General features: G+C 41.8%; 2 protein-coding genes across 4 annotated transcripts in view; one reads left to right on the top strand and one right to left on the bottom strand.

Annotated features, from left to right (window-relative positions):
- KDM1A (lysine demethylase 1A) overlaps window positions 1-12,185 on the bottom strand; it is a 59,096-nt gene extending 46,911 nt beyond the window's left edge. For 2 of the 3 annotated variants that reach the window (XM_049878224.1, XM_049878226.1), the window contains exons 1-2: window positions 11,665-12,182; window positions 5,354-5,519 (exon numbers count right to left, since the gene is read on the bottom strand). In XM_049878224.1, the coding sequence (XP_049734181.1) occupies window positions 5,354-5,519; window positions 11,665-12,027 (529 nt within the window). In that variant the 5' untranslated portion in view covers window positions 12,028-12,182. Of the gene's footprint in view, window positions 1-5,353; window positions 5,520-11,664 lie in introns of all 3 variants that reach the window. The other variant, XM_049878225.1, reaches the window with a different exon arrangement.
- A 5,377-nt stretch (window positions 12,186-17,562) lies between these two features.
- Window positions 17,563-19,902, top strand: TEX46 (testis expressed 46). Its single transcript, XM_049875518.1, has 2 exons — window positions 17,563-17,754; window positions 19,702-19,902. The coding sequence occupies exons 1-2, from the start codon at window positions 17,563-17,565 to the stop codon at window positions 19,900-19,902; spliced, it is 393 nt and encodes a 130-aa protein (XP_049731475.1).
- Window positions 19,903-20,878: the final 976 nt, after the last annotated feature.

Below are 20,878 nucleotides of genomic sequence, written 5' to 3'. Positions count from 1 at the left end.
GCACTTTCTATCCACATTTATTTATGCATTTACATCCCACGCGAAGGTTATAAGTTCTCTGAGTGCGAAGAACAGGTGTTCTATAACCACATATGTCTTGGTCCATTTTTAGTATCACTCACAATTCCCATACATATAAAGTGCTTTAAAGAACTCTGTTGAATTGATCTAGATTACCTTTTCAGTCTGTGACATTTTTTTCTCAGCCCTCCAGTAAGTTATTCTGGAGCACACTTCCAAACAGAACACACTGAAATGATGCTATACAAAAAAAAGGCAAGAAAATTAATCCCAGGTTTTGTTTTCGGAATGTATGCATCATATATAATGGGTGCTCAAATGATTTCAAGCATTTATTTTCCATTAGCAGGTCAAAATGGCAACACAGACAACTTTGTCAGGAATGAACTCCCAGGTCACTTCTGGTAAATCTACAAAGAGGGTCTTCTGCTGGGTATGGCCATGTAACAGAATTCTATAATCTTTCCTGTGGAGATAACTGGAGTCAATGCTCATCCAGAATTATGCTTCCTCTCTGGCTCCACTCGCAGGCATGAAAAGAAATCAGGGATAAAAGCCTGGGATAAATCATTTGAGATTAGTACTAGCCTGATAAAAATAAAACCGACCATAACTGCCCATGCTGCCAAACCCAGTACTTCGCAACCACCATCCATGCCTGTTATCGTTACCAGTATGAGCACCTTGAAGGGGAGCGCAGAGCACCTTATTATAAACAAAGAACTATGCAAGCATAAAGCGATGATATTAGGACCGTTGATTTCTTTCTTTTAACGTATGGAAACCAGTCTTCAACTCTTCTCTGGTCAAATTCTATTATAACAAGTTCTAAAGGATAGTCCGAAAGGTTCTGCCTTTTGCATTTTTGCTATCCTGAATTATCACTCTATCAAACTTTGGGAAATCTTTGCCATATGGATACTTTCATTATAACAGCATTTGTGTAAGAATTCATTGAATTTTAAATTTTTCTGCCCATACAAATAAATTTTATATAGTTTCTGTAATTTAGTATTTTTAGTAATTTAGGCTGCATCTCCTATGATTACTGTATGAACAGAGGCTCAAAATTACCCCAATATTTTCTGTCATACCAATCTCTCACATCAACAAATTTTGTACTTTATTTGATAGTCTATGTCTCTTAAAAACACACACACACTCTCTCACTCTCCACACACAACAGAGAAAAGATCAAGTACTTCTTTTGGTTCAAATAAGGATATAAATAAGGAGATTAAGCGATTCTTTATCTTTGGTCTTCGAATAAAATAGAGTATAACACAGAACTGTCACCGATCGAATGTGATCTAACAAAATCAATATGAGGAGTTAACCAATGGTTTAATGGAAGCCTCTGAGCTTCACTACAGAGTATTAGCACATCACTGAGCATGGGAATATGGTACAGACACAAACTTACGCATGACTTTATATATGTGTGTGTGTATATATATATTTTAAAACATACTTCTGATGTCTCTACTGAGAAATTCATTAACTTGAAGAAGTTTTGAGAAAGGCATCTTTAATATATCCTCTCAAATTTCCTTTTACGCATTTTAGAATATTACCATAGAAGTCTCAGGCTATGCACAACTAAGCTAATTCTAACTTCCCAAAAAAACATATTCTCCCAAACCAGGGTTCTTTAGTGAAAACAGTTACCTAATATAAAATTTAAATCTAGGAATTACTAGTGAGATTTTTCTGGTAAATTTCAACAGCTTAGAGGCATAAGGAAAAAAAAAAACAAAATCATGTTTCTGTATGAAAATTAGAAAGCTGAGTTAAAGCTAGTCAGTTAATACAGTAAAATCTCACTAATTCAAAACTCACTGAGGGATAATCTAAGATACCTAGAGTAACAAACTGAACCTACAAAGTAAAAGAGCATTTTTTCCAATGGAAGGCTACTTATAACAAAGCAGCAATTATTCTAAAACCAGTAAAGTCCAGCTGAATGAGATTTCACTCTATTTCATAGCAGCTCCACTATTACTTGACACTACTAATAATCAAACACATTCAATTCCAAGGACAACTAACCGTCCAGGTTCAGCTGCCCTGACCTAAAAACACGTTGATCTTCACAGAAAAGACTACTAGAAAGCAAAATAAAACCATCATTTATTAAAACAAACATACTCACAAGTATAATATAAAAATAAAAATGGAAACATTAAGAAAACCAAATAATGTAGGTTTTTAATACAAGCAGCAGTAAGTATGAAAAATATATCGTTTACCCATTGTGACTACCACATGAGTTCTCAAAACTGGCAGATCTAAAAACAATGTTCAAGCCAAATCAGAGAACATCTTTCAAATTAAGTAAACTCAAATAAAAAAAGCCAAACCTCTTCTTTCTGTAAAAACTCAACTTTGATAGTTAAGAACACTTTTCCACTGATCCACTAAGCTTGATTTCTAAAATAGCCGTATCTCCAAGCCCTGTCTCTTTACTCTTTTAACTCACCCTTACAGAGCACACTGGATTGATCGTTCCAAAGCATGGATTTCAGTATGACCCTCCTTGCTCAAAAAACTTCACTGCTACGCAACCCGACTTCCCCAGTACTTAAAGGGCACAATGTCAAATTCTTTAGCCTGACAAGCAAGGCTGTCCATAATATGGCTCCAACCTTCCTTTCTGGCTTCTTCTCAGTGTTCTCCTAGAGGAACCTTCTCCAGTCAAATTATTTAATCCATGGACTTCAGTACATCTTGTGCTTTCATAATTAACAAAATATTTTATTCTCCTTAGATTTATTAATACTGTGGAAAGCAAAGCACACTTTTCTAAATAAATTTAAAAGTTGGTAAGAATGAAATGTATGCAAACCTCATATGTTTTAAGAAAATAAGTTAATTTCTAATTGATTGTGATATAGAAAAGGTAAGTTAAAAAAAAAAAAACCACATCTTCTCTCAAGATTTTAAAATACCCATAAAAAAAAAAACAAAAAACCCATAGGGCAATGCTTAATTCAACCTCTGACTGAAAACTCTCAAGTGAAAAAACTGGTTCTGATAAGACAACAGATTTGGAAACCCTCAACAGTTTACAAATACTTGAACTCACCTGGTAGTATTTTATGATTCACCATCAGGGCCCAATCTATATCTTACCTATGTAGGTCAGTAAGCTGCCACTGCTTTATAGGGAAAAACAATTCCCTAATACACCCCAGAAAGTTTCAGAAAAATTTTAAGTTGTTTTAAAGGAAAAAATCTTTATTTTCATAACCATACATAATACATTGCTAAGTTTCATCTGTTATCAACACATTTCTGAGTACTGACGATATCCTAAACCTAAGAAACAAAACTTTCTCAAAAAATACTCAGTTTATTTAAACTAAACCACTGGATTAAAATCAACTAAAAAACCACAGAATAAAGACCGTTCTCTAAATCCTAAGTCCCTTTGCTAGGATATTTACCTTTTGTGGGAAGAGTGCCTGACATTTACGAAATAATAAAACAAAATTAAAAAAAAAAACCTCTCTCATGAGAAAAAAAAATGCCAAGAATTGGTTAAAATTTTTCAGAGAACAAAGAGAATGTTTATCAACTTGGTAAAAAAAAAATGGTAAACCAGGTACTTAATGGAGACACTTGACATCACATGAAAAAGAGGGTGGGCAGCACTTGAGAGATCAAATCATCACGGATCAATGTTTTGGGGCCCTGACCTAAGAGCTCAGCAGCCTGAAGGTCTACAGCACAGGTAGAATGAAGGCAAGAATAAAAAAGGAGATAGAAGAAAGACGGGAACCAAGGGGTAGAAGTTAAGGATTGGAGATAAGGACAAAAGGAAGGAAAGAGCTAGAGAGAGGAGGAAGAAAAACCAACAGAGAGAAGAGCTTGTCGAGGTACAGAAAAAAGCTTGTCTCAGGGGTACTAGTGCCAAAGGTAATGTACCACTGACACTAGAAACCTCCCACGGAGGTTGGATTTGTCCCAGAAGTTATTTTAACAAAGTTTTAGGAAAACCCTCATCTTAGAAAACCCAATTCTTGAGATGAACTGAATCCAGGATATCTTTTTTGAATGCTTTCAAACCATATTCCTTTATTATTATTTATTATAGTCACTTTTTTTCTATATGATAAAATGTTACTTCTGAGTTTCAGCTAGAATTTGTTTGATAAGCCCCAAACCTATATTTAAATTAACACTTGTCTTGTAATCCTCAAATGAAACATCTGTACTTTTTTTCTGTTTGTTTTATTTTAGTAAAATAGCTTCTGGTGATTTACAGCAATATCGTTGAGAAGAAAAACCTAAAAAAACAAAAAAAGTTACTGAAACATAAAACTTCTCAAGTGAAATATGTCTTAATCCGGGTTCCTATGAAAGTCATGCAAGACAGAGCAGAAAGGATCTGAAACAAGTATCTTGTTTTAAAAGGTGCAGGACTAAAAGAATCAGTGAGGTGAATGGCCTGGAGCTATTGGAAATACAAAAATTATCTCAAGGAGAGGCACTTAGTAAAAATCCAGCAACTCAAAGAGTTAATGAGATGCCATTAGAGCAGAAGATACGAGAAGATTTTGCTTTTGCTTGGTCTCTCCGAGCAAAACAGAAAAGTATCCTCAATTGGTCCCCATATTCCCAGAAAGCAAGGACTTGGGGCTGAGGGGATATTAGTGACAATTCTTTAAAGCTGTCTGAGGCTCTGAAACCAGTATTACAGACTCCAATTATCTTTCCATGACATAAGGAGGCTTGTGTGAGCTTAGAATCTCTTCACAGCTTTTTCTTATACCATTCTTTTGATTGGAAGGAGTCAATAACGAAACAGTAATAGGCATTTAGGCCTTTTCCTTTTGACCTCGGAATATATTTTAAAATTTGTCCGCCAGGTAAAGGCACTTCTCACAACTGATCCATGCCACGAAAGTTTTACCACAAAGTATCTAACCATGTGGTAAATGCTTAACATAGCCAGAACAATTTCAGAACCATCCCATATCTCAATTTTATATCAGAGCTGTCACTGAGAGGTCAGGTCTTTGGATGCGGCATTCTGTATGTTTTCTCTAGTTATTTATTTTCTCCTAATTTCCAACTGCCTTATACTGCCACGACCCTTCCACATCGTCCTTCACTTTCCTACTAAATGTACAGACACACAGAAAGAGCATCAGTACCGGTATGTATCCATGTATGTATTTTACACACACACACACACAAAAACACACATGGCAAAAGCCCCAGTATCAGTTAAACCAAAGAGGAAAATACAACCTTGCAGAGTAGGAATAAATCCATTTATTCTTATTTCTAAGACAAAACAAAACTGCAGTTGGTTACTACAACTCACCAGATGGTTCTTCAGGCTCACTTTCATTTTCTTCCTCAGGTGGTGCTTGAGGGGGTGGTGGCGGAAGCTTCTTTTCTTTCTCTGCTTTAGCATTTCTCTCTTCTTCTGAGTAATACTCATCTTCTGAGAGGTTGGCCAAGCTTTCATCCATTTCTCTGTACTCTACCTACACGGAGATTACACCAGGGAAAGCTAAATATAGCAACCATCTAAAATCAGGGACTCTATTTGGAACCATCAATGAATGAGAATTGTTTTCTGACTTCAAATTTTAAGGGAAATAAGCAAATAACAAGAACAAGCTTGTAACAGGTAGTTACTAAAAACAAAACTTTCCTGAAAAAAATCTTGTCAGTCCAGATTTAGCCCAATCTAAAACTTTTATATCATAGTGCTGACACTCAGATCAATGACGTGGAGGCTCTACAACTCCTAAACTTAAAAAACAACACATACAAGTTCACTACACAGCACATACTGGAAGTGTCAACAAAAGATAAAAATAACCTTCAGTTAAACAAAAATAGAGTTAACCAGACTAACTAGTCTGTCTAATGCCAAGCCTGTGCTCCTAATTATTATTCCATGGGAAAATAGCAAAAGAATTCCAGAAACTAAATGAAGAGAGGGGGAAATAGAAGTTGCTAACAGCAACAAACTGAAACTATGAAAAGGTATATTGTTTAAAAAATACTTGGTGACCTAAGAGAGTTGAGTGATGAGCAAAGAATCCCTATGATAACAAATTAAGAAGAAGCAGGTGATGTGGAAATGCAGGCTACAGGTCTTACCACCAATTCATACTCTGGTCATAAAGGCAGAAAATCAGGTCAGTAGTAAAAAGAGGAAGACATTTTAGCGAACTTTTATGGGAGGTAAAGGAGCATAGGGTACGGAAGATTATCTTACGAATGTGTTTGTCAAAACTGCCACAATGGTATTATAAAATAGTCATCAACATAGGAACACTGGCAAATTGTGAATGTGACTCCCCCGCCCAATATAGATTCCAGGAAGCCAGAGAAACTACAGCTCTCTAATTATTATGGATTCAGTGAAAACATAAAACGAATAAAATAAAAATAATTTACTAGGTATGGCAATAGAGCAAAGACAATGTGGATTCCACATATATCTAACTTATGAGTTTTCGAAAATGAATAAACGGTCTTATGAATATAATCTATTTTAACTTTCAAAATATCTTTGAATTGGTTCCAGATGCCTGGCTATCTTTTTTTTTTTTAATGTCATGACCTCAGAATTTGAAAGGGGAGTTGGTAGCTAGTAGAAGAGTTTTACTGAAAATAGGGACTGAGTTAGAAAATGGAAACAAAAATTAAGGATAAACTGACTGGCTATGATCCCTGATTTAAGAATCTTATTTAACATATAAATAATTGTATTTATCTACTCAAATACTGAACACTAAGACCATGGCACAATGGAAAAATAATGAATGAAAGTGCTCTTGCCCTAAAGAAGCTGAAAATCCAGCTGCAAATAAATGATCCTGATCCGGTGAACATTTCATAAGAGGGACTTTACAATAAAGTCTCCAGAAATGTAGATGATACTAAATTTATCCTAACTGACTGAGATAAACTATAAGAACAGATCTCAGGACAGCAGCTGAAAAAGCAGGAACAAGGGGAAAAAAATACTTCAAAAGAGGAGAGGGGTTAAAAATCACCTCCATTAACAATCGCTTCCTTTGACCAGACAACCTGGATAGTGCCCAGCTACATTACTGAACATTTTGATCAAAGATTCTACAGACGAATCCTGATCAAAAGGGGGAAAACGCAGGCCAGAATTTCAGATTTGCAAGGAATCCAGACATTCTGGAGCCATAAAGGCTGGATGAACCCCTGAAACTATTGCTGAGGCAACCTTTAAACCTTAAACCAAAAATATCCCCTGAAGTCTTCTTAAAGCCAAACAAAAGCTTAACTAGTAAAGAATGTCAGCCTTGAGAACAATGCTCTTTTAAGACCTATCTATCAGGAAACCCTAGTGGCGTAGTGGTTAAGTGCATGGTTGCTAACCAAAAGGTCAGCAGTTCAAATCCACCAGGTGCTTCTTGGGAACTCTTTAGTGCAGTTATACTCTGTCCTATATCGTCAGTATGAGTTGGAATCCACTTGATGGCAGCAGGTTTTCGTTTTTCACATGGGATTAAACTGACAGTAGCAACTTGATACGAAATTAGGGGCCAGTGAGTTTGTTAACGGAGAGGAACAACTCGGAAAAGCAGGATGAGAATGGCTGTACAACTTGAAGAACATAATCAATGTCGCTAAATTGTAGAAACTGTTGAATTGGTGTATGCATGTTCTGCTGTATATATTCTCAACACCAACAAATATAAAATAAGTTGTATATTACGATAACCTACATTTGCTTAAAAAATATATATAAATATGTTTATAGTATGCAGATGTCTTTCTCCTTTTATCCCTCATCAGTGCTTGGCCCCTCTGTACCCTTAAGGTTCAGTCCTTTAATTCCCTGCTCATCAATCCTATTCATTCGATAATCATTTACTAAGTGTACACTGTGCACCTGGATGAGCAGTCTGAGCAGTGCGCAAATTTTGAGACAAACAAAAAGAATAAGATCCTTTCTACTGCTGTAGTTCGGCTTTCCCCAAAGATATTTCATAGGACACTACCGTTTGAAGGAAAATGGGATTAAGGACCAAGCTTGGGTAACACTGCACTCTGTGTGCCCCTTCTAGGAGAGTCACAACGCACATTGTTAAGTCCTGAAAGTTTTGCAGCAAAAAAATATATATATATTTTAACATTGTTTAATCCAATGTTTTGATGAAGTAATAAAGAAACACACCTGGAAAAAGCTGGTCTAGAAAGCCTAGTCTTCATGAAAAGATTAGAAAAATAACTAGATCATCTAGTATTTAAAACACAAAAAAAGTTCCACAGAACCCTAAGGGTCTTCCAGGTTTCATTTATTTTAATTTTAAAAGTATTTTAAAAACAAATACACACGTGTTAAACCAACACATTAGCCTACAGCACCTGGGCAATCAATTTTGCGTAGACCGAAGAATGACATTTCTTATGCCATTCTGTCTCCCGGAGAGTGTCCTGAGATGTCAGGGCAAGCTTTAAAAATAAATGCCTTTTGCACTGCTTCTCATGTGAATCAGGACTAGATCTTCACAATACTTCATGAACGAAACAAAACACAGAAATAAAACTAGATTTTGAGGCTCAAACAAGACTATGAATATCGTGCATAGTTTCCAATTTCAAGCTTAGCTTCACCAAAATAGCCTTATTTTTTCATAAACTGACATCAAAGATAAATGTTGTAAATTTAAACTTCTAATACAGAACAAGGAAGTAGTATTTTATTTTGGGATTTTGCCTAACACTTTATTTTGTAAAAATGAATTTTCACACTCAGTAAAAGTTTAAAGACCATCCCAAAGAATCATACAAAGTTTGAAAAGTAAAAATGACTCCCCGTGAAAAGGAATAGATACTTTGAACGCAAAGGACTAGGAATCTCTCATTCCCCAGTAATAACCTCCGAGATTTCAGAGGTTTGCCCACAACGTACCACCTAGGACAAAAAGATGTCCCAGTGAGGCTGTGAGTCAGTAGGGTGGTTGGATATTCTTACTTTTATACTGACGACTCCCAAGTTCACATCTCTAGTCTCCTCCTTCTCATGCCCACCCTTATGATTCATTCATTCCCCCAGTCACCTTAATGCTCTACTCTCTCTTTTTTTCTCCCTTTCAGTTCATCTAGGGCACAGCTGCCAGGTTAATTTTCCAAATACATGGTATTTTCAGATAGTTTATCAGATAAAGGCCTAATTTTTAAAACCAGCACATAAATTCTCCAGCTCTAACTATTCGAACTTATCCCTAATGATTTTCTAACACACTAGAATTTGTACTGGTGAATGCTTTGGCATATATGTGTGTGTGTGTGTGTGTATATATATATATATAACCATAATTTTTAAAAATCTATGAAGAGAAAAAAAGTTAAACACAGAGTTACCCTATGACCTAGCAATTCCACTCCTAGGTACATACCCAAGAGTACTGAAAACGTATGTCCACACAATAATTTGTAAATGAATGTTCATAGCACCATTATTCGTAACAGCCAAAAGTGGGAAACAACCCAAGTGTCCATCAACTGATGAACAGAAAATGTGGTATATCCATACAATGGAATATTATTCAGCCATAAAGAGGAATGAAGTACTGATACCTGCTGCATGAAAATATGCTAACACCAAACACAAAAGGCCACATATTGTATAAATGCACTTACAGAGAGGATCCCTGGTGGCAAAGTGGTTAAAGCAATGGGCTGCTAACTGAGGCAAGCAGTTGAAACCCACCAGACACTCCGCAGGAGAAAGATGTGGCAGTTGGCTTCTGTAAAGATTTTACAGCCTTGGAAATCCTGTGGGGCAGTTCTACTGTCCTACAGGGTCACTGTGAATTGAAATCGACTTGACGGCATTGAGTTTTGGTTTGGCATTTACACAAAATGTCCATTAGTGGCTGCCTGGGGCTGGGGGGAGAGGGAAAGGGATGGGGTGACTGCTAATGAGTATGGGGTTTCTTTTTGGGATGATGAAAAGGTTCTGGAAGTAGGTAGAGGTGATAACTGCACAACTCCATGAACTGTACACTTTAAAATTGTGGTACGTAAATCACCTCAATGAAACTGCTTAAAAAATTTATTTTATAGCATAGTTTCTGGCTATACTTTCTAATGAAATAGTAAAACAAAAACCCTTTGGAGTTTCTGCCCTCTGTTCCATTTCTGAGGGTTGGGGTTACCAACCTCTATGCTTTTCGAACCCAGGCTTTGGTAAAAGCCCCAAAAAGCCTTTCCTCCAAGATGCCCTTTTACCCAACAGCAGATACACCTGAGAGAAATCTCTCAAGCGGGCAGCTGAATCTGAGGGCTCTCAGTCTTGGTAATATTCATCACAAGAAACAACTCATACACACTGACTTATACCTAAAATTATATATAAAGTGTGTTACAAATTCCACAATTTAAATATTTATGAATCTATTTTAAAATTATATGTACATGTATCTCCAGTTTTTTCAACTGGGCCATGAAACTCCAGAAAAGGCCCAAATCTAAAGTCTGTGCCTCACTGTCACCCCAGTGCCCTGCACACTGCTGGCGTCCAGTGCGGTCCTTGGTTTTGGGAGCTGATACCTTACTTATCACAATGTAAGCCTAAGAGGTTACATTCCAGCTGCGCCATTTACTTGGCTGTGTGACTTTGGGCAAGTTGCTCCACCCGTGAGCCTCTGTTTACTGATTTCTAAAAGGAGGCTCTCAATAGCTGCCCTTTGATTAGCATAAATAAAACTCTGGGTGATGCGTCTGGAACACACAGGGATATGAGGCTGCTACTGTCTGTATATACGGTTCTGCGCCAAATTTTTTTCTTCTCTTGAGTAAGTGACATTAGGCTTCTTAACTAGCTTTCTCGTCTGTAAAAATCTATGTCAAAAAAATGTTGGAAGGATTGAAGGAAAAGATGAAAACTCCTAGCACACAACAAGAGCTCCAAAAATATTCCTTTCCGTTTCGGCAACCATGGCTAGGCGATTTCTCAAGCATCACTCTACAATCCCAGCTGAAACTCCATAAATACTGCTGTACAGCTTCCAGAAACACATCTGTGGACAAACAAGTGATGTCTCCAACAATGCCAACCACAACTCCCCGTCGGGGAGCCATTTTTCCCGGTCAAGAAAAAGAAAAGGTGTACCAGATGTCCTGAGGAAAACACACCTACCCTCAACCGCCCTTTCCCCCACGCCCTCCCCGTGCCAGCACAAAGGCCGTGCTCAGCACAGGCGGAGACTCTCCCTTCCCTCACCCCACCCACCCACCGGGCTCCGTGGGGGCCACCGGGCTCCGTGGGGACCACCGGGCTCCGTGGAGGCCACCGGGCTCCGTGGGGACCACCGGGCTCCGTGGAGGCCACCGGGCTCCGTGGGGACCACCGGGCTCCGTGGAGGCCACCGGGCTCCGTGGGGACCACCGGGCTCCGTGGGGACCACCGGGCTCCGTGGGGGCCACCGGGCTCCGTGGGGGCCATCGACCTCCGTGGGGGCCACCGGGCTCCGAGGGGAGGCGCTTTGGGCGTCCGACTGCGGGGAAGGTCGCGGGGCTCAGGGCTGCAGGCTCGCGACCCGGGGAGGGGGCGGGAGTGGTGGGGGCCAGGCAGCCCCCGGGGAGCCAGGCACCCGGATCTGCTGTCTGAGGGACGGGGTCAGGCCTCACCTTCGCCCGCTTGCGTCGGCTGGTGCGTCGCCCCTCCGGAGTCTCCGCTATTCCCGTTTCCATGGGTGTCGCAGACCCAGGCACGACGGTAGGCCCGGCCTGAGGCCCGGCGGACCCCGGCGGCTCGGCCAGGCCCCCAGGGGGCGAGGCCCGCGGAGGCTCCTTTTTGCGGGGGGTGCGCTCACCGGCCGCCCCCGGCCCGGCCTCGGCAGGGCCCGACAGGCCCGCGGGCGGCGCGGCCACCTCCGAGCCGTTCTCGGTACCGCCCGCCGCCCCGGAGCCAGCCTCTGTCCCCGCGGCCGCAGCCGCCGCCGCCGCCGCCGCCGCCGCCGCCGCGGCTGCTGCCTTCTTCCCCGACAACATCTCGGGTCGCCTGGCCGCCGACGGCCGAAGGGGCCGCTGAGCCTGTCGGTCCGTGAGTCCTAAGCCGAGTCACGGAGTCGGACTCCTCGCAGCCCGCGCGCTCCCAGCGGCCGCCGCGTACGCACGCGCTAAGCGCGCTCCCGCCGCGTCGGGACAAAAAGGCCCCGAGACGCCCACGGTCCCCTCCCCTCCCCCACTGCCATAGAGCGGCGTCCTCGCGACTAGAGCGTCGCCATGACAGAGCGAGTGATACTTTCCTAGAGCGTCTCCTTGGCCCTTGGAGGCGGCCCCAGCACCTTCCCGGTTATAGGGCTCTGGGTCAGCCTGCCCTTCCGAGGGGGACCATTTCCCTCTAGGGGTTTGCGTTCATTCGTTGAGCCTCAATTCAACCAATTATTTATTAATATTTACCATGTGACAAGAGTTGAATGATGAAGTTCCTGCTTTCAGAGTTTACAGCCTATTGAGAGAAAAAGCACACAGAAATGTCACTGGCTTATCAACTTATTTATTCATAATTGTCCTGCTTGGACTGGGAAACACTTAAAAGCAAGTGAGTTTCAGCGGTTATAAAATGGAGAGAAATCAGGAGATCCAGGTTTGAGTCGAAACTCAATTGCCCTTCCTCCTGTCTGGACTCCAAGTTCACACACACCCCCCACCGCCGCTCGGACCCCCCCCCCCCGCCCCAAGCAGAACACCTCTTCCAGGTTAATTCTAATGATAATGACGATGGTGGGTTATTCTTTTGATTCTTTCAGGAATCCTTCCCTGACCCAACACTGAACACGTCTTGTTCCTTTGTGTTCTCACGCTTATTTCAGTTATTACACAGGAGTTCATAACTACAGTTGCCTTTTTACTGGTTGTCTGTTCAAAGTATAATTTTCAAAAAAATCCTTTCATTTACATGAAGTTCAAGAATTGGTAAAGCTAATCTCTAGCGATAGAATCCTTCAGGGGTTGGCCGGGATGGGGGTGGGCAAATTGACTGCAAATGAGCAGAGAACTTGCTGGGGGCGATGGAAATGTTTTATATCTTGAGTGGGGTGGTGATTACAGGGGTGTATACATTTTTCAAAACTCATTGAACAGTACACGCAAAGTAGGTTCATCGTATATATATTGTACTTCAAGTAAATTGACTTAAAAAAAAAAAAGAAGCAAACCGGAAAGAAAAAAAAGAAAAAAAAAAGGTACAAGAAAGGACGTGTAATCATAGTAGAACACATGGCTCAGCTGTGAATTATACCGACTTGGCCAAAATAACAAATGATTTTTTTTTAACCAAAAAATAAAGTTTGCGGAGGAGAGTACTGAGTGAGATTTGTGAAAGGGAGGATGAAGTAGTGGTAGGGGGCTGCACAGAAGCAAAATCTTCATCTTCCATCATAAAAAAAAAAAAAAGGATGATGCATAATGTCAAAATTGAAAAATCAACAAATAACAGTATAAGCATAATATTTAGAAATGCCAAAAGAAGCAGTGAAAAGTGTTGAAATAGATTATCTCTGAGGCTTGGAATTGACGGTGAGAAGGCGTTTGGCAAGAGATGCTTGTTTATTTTAAACTCTGTAGTTCTATCTGAAGGAGCCCTGGTGGCACAGTGGTTAAGTGCTCGGCTGCTAACCAAAAGGTCGGTGATTTGAACCCACCGGCTGTTCCACAGGAGAAAGATAGGGCAGTATCAAACCCACTGCTACCGAGTCGATTCTGACTCATAGGCAACTTATAGGACAGGGTAGAACTGCCCGATGGAGTTTCCAAGCCTTTAAGCCTTTACGGAAGGCACGTCTTTCTTGCGGAGAGCTGCTGGTGGGTGGATTCGACTTGTTTAGCAGCTGAGCTCTTAACCACTGTGCCACCAGGGCTCCCCATAAAGATTACAGCCTAGGGAACTCTATGGGGCAGTTCTACTTTGTCCTATAAGGTCACTTTGAGTCAGGAGCGGCTTAATGGTGATAGATTTTGGGTTAGTTCTATCTGGTTTATTTGTACATTTATTAATTTCATAAAACTTTAAATTGAAAAAAAAAAAAAATGCATATCCTTTTGTTACCAGAGTAAGGTTCTGCCTCTCACTGGTCAAGAATGAGCAGGTAAGGCACATAGTTTAGGCACGTAGTTTTCCACACTAGCAAAGCTTTATTGAAGAGGCTTGCAAGCAGAGAGGACAAGGGCCTAGAGCAACGCTTAACCTCATCTCACAGAACAAAAGAGGGGATTGAGTTTTTAAAAGTTCTTGTGGGGGAGGGGGGAAGATTCATGTTTATTCATAGACACAAGTGGGGATATGTTAACTAGGGTGCACTGCAGCAGCTTTCCAAGATGGCTCCTGTCCCGGAGACCTCTGGGATTCCTAGCAGGACTTATTATGGGGCATCACGCCTGCGCAGTCTCTCATTTCCCTAGATTCGATTCCTCAGCTGGGGCTGCAGCCCCTCACTGCCCCTGGTGGAAGGTCACACAGAGGTCACAGGTGATGTTCTGCTCATGAACCTGGGGATGGTTTTCTCCAGCTGCTTCTGAAAGGCAACCTTAAAGAAGTTTGTGGGCTATTTTTAGATACCCTGCCCCACTGTTCTGGGGAATGGCTTTGTTTCTGCACCCTGGCCCATTTCTTGTTACTTTGTTTGCAGATTTGGGGGCCCCTCTGTTCCCTGTCTTACTAAGTCCCTAGGTTCCACACCCAACCCCGCATTGCCTCCCTGAGAGTATAGCCTATCTCTCTTTTACTTGCTTCTCCTCTAAGCACACCAGTCTCTTAGCTGTTCTTCAAACAGGCACCCTCTGATCTCAGGGCCTTTGCTCCCTCTTACTTTGACCCAGCAATTCCACTTTCTGGAAACATTGGGGAAACATATAAGTATGTGTACAAAGATTTACTTGCAAAGTTGTTTATCTCAGGTTATATATAATAACAATAAAGGAGAATTAACCGAAAGGTTCAACAAGTGGAGACTAATTTAATAATTGAAATATCATCTGGAGTATTACATAAAATGGAATGTTAGACAGCCATTAAAAGCTTATATTTTAACATAAAAAACTCCCATGAGAAAAATATAGCAAGCATACGTCAAAGATTTATTTAATTCATTATTGAGGGAACCAGCAGGATGACAAAGCTCGTTCAAAGGAAAATATGAGAAGCTGACATATGGTCATTGGCCAGCAGAAAAAACAATGGTGGAATAAGATTGCAAAGTTAAATAGGAAAAAAAAAAAAAAGGTTAACGTCTTCTAAGTCCATAAATCTGTACTCATTTTCATCTATTTGCAAAAAAATTATTTGCAACTTATCTATTTTTTATAAATTAACATCTAACTTTACAGAGTCGGGGCCCTAATCTATGCTAAATAGTAAGTCAAACAAAGTTTGTTGTTGTTGTGTGCCCTCGAGTTGATTTTCAACTCATAGTCCCCATGTAATGGAGTAAAACTGCCCCATAGGGCTTATGGGGGCAAATGGCTAGGTCTTTCTCCCTTGGATCCACTGGGTGGGTTCCAACCATCAACCTCTTGGTTAGCAGCAAAGCATTTAACTGTTGTGCCACCAGGCTGCCATCAAATCAACCCAGACTCATGGTGACCTCCTGTACAGTGGAACAAAATGGATGCCCAGTCCTTTGTCATCCCATGATCACTTTCAGATCAGACTGTTGTGATCCACAGAGTTTTCATTGGCTGATTTTTGGAAGTAGATTGCCAGGCCTTACTTCTTTATCCATCTTAGTTTGGAAGCTCCACTGAGAACTGTTCAGCATCAGAGCCACGCGCAAGACCTCCACTGATGGATCAGCGGTGACTGTGCACAAGGTGCGTTGGCTGGGAACCAATTGTCAGGTGACTGAAAGGTGGGCTTTTTAGGCAGTATTCTAGTATGACTTTGAAAAGGCACACAGTAATCTTTCTGCTTTGTTTCCAAAGTCTAGGTGATTCTTCTTTGAAGTCTCTTCCACTAGACTATGGAGCCCTTGAGGGTTGTTGTTAGGTCTCTCTGAGCCGGTTCCAACTCATAGCAACCTCATGTACAACAGAACGAAACACCGTTTGATCCTGCCCCATCCTCACAATCGTTCTGCTTGAGCCCATTGTTGAAGCCACTGTGTCAATCCACCTCATTGAGGGTCTTCTTCTTCTCCACTGACCCTCTGCTTTGTCAAGCATGATGTCCTTCTCCAGGGACTGATCCCTCCAAAGTATGTGAGATGTAGTCTTGCCATCCTTGCTTCTAAGGAGCATTCTGGCTGTACTTCTTCCAAGACAGATTTGTTCATTTGTCTGGCAGTCCGTGGTATATTCAATATTCTTCATCAGCACCATAATTCAAATGCATCAATTCTTCTTCAGTCTTCCTTATTCATTTTCCAGCTTTTGAAAGCATATGAGGTGATTGAAAACATCGTGGCTTGGGTCAGGCACACCTTAGTCTTCAAGGCGACATCTTTGCTTTTTAACAATTTAAAGAAACGTCTTTTGCAGCAGATTTGCTCAATGCAATGCATCATTTGATTTCTTGACTGCTGCTTCCATGGGTGTTGATTGTGCATCCAAGTAAAAGGAAATCCTTGACAACTTCAATCTTTTCTTTGTTTATCATGGTGTTAGGAATCAACTCAATGGCACTGGGTTTGGTTTTTCTTTTTTTTGGTATCATGATGTTGTTCATTGGTCCAGTTGTGAGGATTTTTGTTTTATGCTGAGGTGTAATCCATACTGAAGGCTATGGTTTTTGATCTTCATCAGTAAGTGCTTCAATTCCTCTTCACTTCCAGCAGGCAGGGTTGTGTCATCTGCATAACACTTGTTAACGAGCCTTCCTCCAATCCTGAGGCCTCATTCTTCTTCATATAGTGCAGCTTCTCAAATTATTTGCTCAACATACAGATTGAATAAATATGGTGAAAGGATACAACCCTGACACACGCCTTTCCTGACTTAAATCACTCAGTATCCCCTTGTTCTATCCAAACGACTGCCTCTTGATCTATGTACAGGTTCTGCATGAGTACAACTAAGTGTTCTGGAATTCCCATTCTTCACAAAGTTATCCATAATTTATTATGATCCACACAATTGAATGCCTTTGTGCAGTCAATAAAACACAGGGGAACATCTTTCTGGTATTCTCTAATTTCAGCTAGGATCTATTTGACATCAGCAATGATATCCCTGCTCCCACATCCTCTTCTGAATCTGGCTTGAATTTCTGGCAGTTCCCTGTCCCTGACTCTGTATTATTTTATTCCCCGTGGCTGGGCTCGGATGTACTGTTGAATGACTGAGGTGTTGGTAAGACCTACATCACCTGCTGTTGTGAAGGCGTGATGAGATAATGCTTACAAACTGCCTGTCAAAGAGCCTGGCACATAGTGGGTACTTAAGACATAGGAGTAGCTAATAGTATTATTATGCCGCAGCTGATGGGTTATGACTCAGAGGAATGGGAGGGCCTGACTACTGTCATGGAGACCAACTGTCCTAGAGGGGGACTGAGTCAGGGTCCTGGGGTCAGTGCACCTCCAAGCTGTGATGCTGGGGGCACTATTATCTCTTTTTAGGAGTATCCATGAGATACTTGCTTCTTCAGGCAACATGGGAACAGTGGTAGCTTGGCTGATCAGCTATAAGCCAGCCTTGTTTGGGTTCCTGTTCTTTCTGCTGTTGCTTAGCAACTGGCTGGTCAAGTACGAACGCAACCCCACCCCGCCAGAGCCCCAGCAGGTGAGCAAGAGCTGGCTTAGCTTCAGATAAGGGATATGGGATATGGGATGCTTACAGCTAGATTAGGGGGTGGGAAGGTAAGGGAAGTATTGGGATAATGGGGCAAGACTAAGCAATCTAAGACTCTGGCCTAAATCCCTGCTCTGCAGCTTCTTCTTGAGTGATTATGGATAAATCAGTCCCCTTCGGAAGTCCTCAGTTGTAAAATGGGGACTACCCCCAGAGTCTCCTCCTTCCTGTTTGATGTCAAAGTGCTTTGGCAACATAATAACTACTTTAAGATGGAAAGAATTAAAGTGGATGAAATAGCAGTACATGTATCAACATGCATACATCTTCAAAGTATAATAATGAAGACAGCAGAAATGTACATGGATTATGACATCTTTTATGTAAAGTTAAAAAGCGTGCAAAACAATATTCTATCCTATTTATGATGCATGTGTGTAGTGAAAGTATTTTAAGGCAGGGTTTCTCAGCTTGGGCCCTGTTGACATTTTGGACTGGAAACTTGTGGGAGACTTTCCTTTGCATTGATGGGTGGTTAGCTGCATCCCTGGTCTCTATCCACTAGATGCCAGTCACATGCTCCCAATCTTGCCAACCAAAAACATCTCCAGACATTGCCAAATGCCTACCAGGGGGTGAAATAGCTTCCCATTGAGAAACACCAGTAGACAGAGATGCATGGAAAAAATAACACCAAATTCAGGATTGCAGTTGAGGAGGTGAAGTTTAGGGAGGAGAGGAACAATAGGAGAGGGGGTCCACAGAGGGCTTCAGTTTTATTTGTGATATTTTATTTCTTAAGCTGGTTGTGGAAACATGGATATTTGTCGTAATATTCTCTTTACTTCTTTGCATGTCTGAAGTATTTCATTTTGAAATGTTTTAAAGATCAGGAGTTTTTAGCCAATTTCTAAAAGAAAAAATAAAGTAGTATTATTAACTGGTGTGTATGGAGGGCAAATGAAGACGATGAAGATAAGAGCACGGGACCATTGAGACTTAGCAGTTTGAGAGTTTATTGGGCCTCATAAAGCACTCAGACAGGCTCATTGCAAAAGCTGCAGGCTCTGGAAAGAGATACATTTTGGCTAAGGGCTTTGTATCCCTCTGCCCCTTAGATCCATTGCCTTGGAACTGATTGTGACTCATGGTCATCCCATGTGTAGAGCTACTATCCCGGGCAGCTCTGTCACATGAGATCTCTATGAGTCGAAATCAAGTCGACAGCACCCAACAGCAAATCTTATTGCAGACCCCCAGGTGGCACATAAGGTTTACACAAGACTACTAACCTAGGGTTTAGCAGTTCGAACCCACCCCGCAGCAATATGGAAGACAGTCCTGGTGATCTGCTTCCATTAAGACAACAGCCAGGAAAACTCTGGAGCAGTTCTACTCTGTAACACATGGGGTCTCCATGGGTCTGAATGGACTAGATGGCAATCGGTTTGGCTATTTGGTTTTTTATCTTATGGTGGTGGATTTGAACCACTACCAATCTTACGGTTTATCGAGTGCAAACCATTTATGCCACCCAGGGACCTCACTGCAGATTAGGGGGCCGCTTCATTTGTTCCTGTGAACCAGAGACAACTGTACATCCTGAGAGCTCTGGACCTCAGGCAGTGCAGTGCAGTGCTGAGAAAGTGGCCTCACCTCCCCACGCCCCTATTCTGTCTTCCATGAAGTGCAGCAAAGATGCTCACCTTGCCTGGTGGTTGTGAGAATTGAGTAAGGTAATGTTTATAAACTCCCTGGCATGGAGCAGGTGTTCAGAACAGGGAGGTGATTATCTTGATTAACCAACCTGTCTTCTTTTCCTGGTGGTGGGGAGCTAAGGAGGAGGCAGAAAAACCTGGGACTTCCGAAGCCAGCCCCAACTCCGTCTCGATGAGCGCAAAAGAAGTTGAGAAAATGCACGCCTGCTTTGCCCTCCAGGACAAGCTCCTGGAGCGGCTTATGTTCAGTGAAATGAAGCTGAAGGTCTTAGAAAACCAGATGTTCATCGTATGGAATAAAATGAATCACCATAGGAGGTCAGGCAGGCGACAGACTTTTTCCATGAGGAAGCACAGGGCGAAGAGGCCTGAGTCGATTTTCTCCACTATCTCTGACTGCAGCACCAACTACCTCTCCTAAACAAGTCCGAGCGGCAGCAGTGGGCTAGCTCTTCTGATGTTACCTTTACTCAGTAAAATCTAGTCAGAGACTGTTGAATTTTCTTAGTAAGTTACATGGGAGAAGTGCCGAGGGGCCGGGAGGAGGATCAGAGGCTGGGAGGCCACCTCTGGAAAAGAAATCTATACACACAGTTAGTTAGCCCCTTACGACATGACACAACCTGACGGGGGCTAGACTCTTTCCCCTCTCATTGTATGATAACCTATTTCCTATTTTTGTTAAGAGCAGGGCTTCTGGAGCTAAAGTGCCTGGGTTCAAATTCCAACTCTACCAACTCTCAGCTATGTAGCCTTGGACAACTTTAAGTTCCTTATTCTTGCTGTGCCTCAGTTTCTTCAACTGTAAAATGGGGAGAATAACACTACCAATCTCATAGAGTTGATGTGAGGATTAGATGAGTGAATGAAACCCTTTAGGTCTTTGCTCAAATGACATCTCTTAGTGAGAACTCCCTTGACTCACCTGCTTAAAATCACAGGCCTTCGCTGGGTGTCGGACATCTACTTGCTCCTCTAGGTCCACTCTCCACCTTCCCCTGCTTTTTCTTACCAAGGGCCAGGTTCTCTTGCCCTGTGACTTCCAGTTGGGTTTGGCCAATGGAGATCCTTGGCAGAAGGTTGGAGAAAAGGGGGAGGTTGAGTACTTATTCCCCCACCTCCCTCAGACTGGCTTGGGGCTGGCTGCGTCCCTTCACTGAAGATCACACTTCCTCTCAGGGAGACCCTCTGTACACCACTCTCTCCTTGCAGGTTCTCTTTGGGTACAGAAATGGCAACATTCCCACAGTTTCCAGCCCAAGGACACTACACCGTTCTTATGGGTTGCCGATATGCTGCTCACACCTTTGTAAATAGTCCCTTTTACACAGCTTCACGGACCATTGTAGAGGGTCAGCGAAAAAGAAGAAGACCTCAAAGAAATAGATTGACATAGT

This window comes from Elephas maximus, chromosome 3 (assembly GCF_024166365.1).
Source record: "Elephas maximus indicus isolate mEleMax1 chromosome 3, mEleMax1 primary haplotype, whole genome shotgun sequence".
In the NCBI taxonomy this organism is placed as follows: Eukaryota; Metazoa; Chordata; class Mammalia; order Proboscidea; family Elephantidae; genus Elephas; species Elephas maximus.
The sequence above is the reverse complement of the archived record's forward strand: the minus strand, read 5'-3'. Positions and strand labels throughout refer to the sequence as shown.

Excerpts from the sequence above, each read along its gene's own strand:
- TEX46 (XM_049875518.1), top strand. The coding sequence starts at position 17,563 with ATGCTGGGGGCACTATTATCTCTTTTTAGGAGTATCCATGAGATACTT. Across the intron at positions 17,755-19,701 it reads CCCCGCCAGAGCCCCAGCAG|GACAAGCTCCTGGAGCGGCT; the intron begins GTGAGCAAGAGC and ends TTTGCCCTCCAG.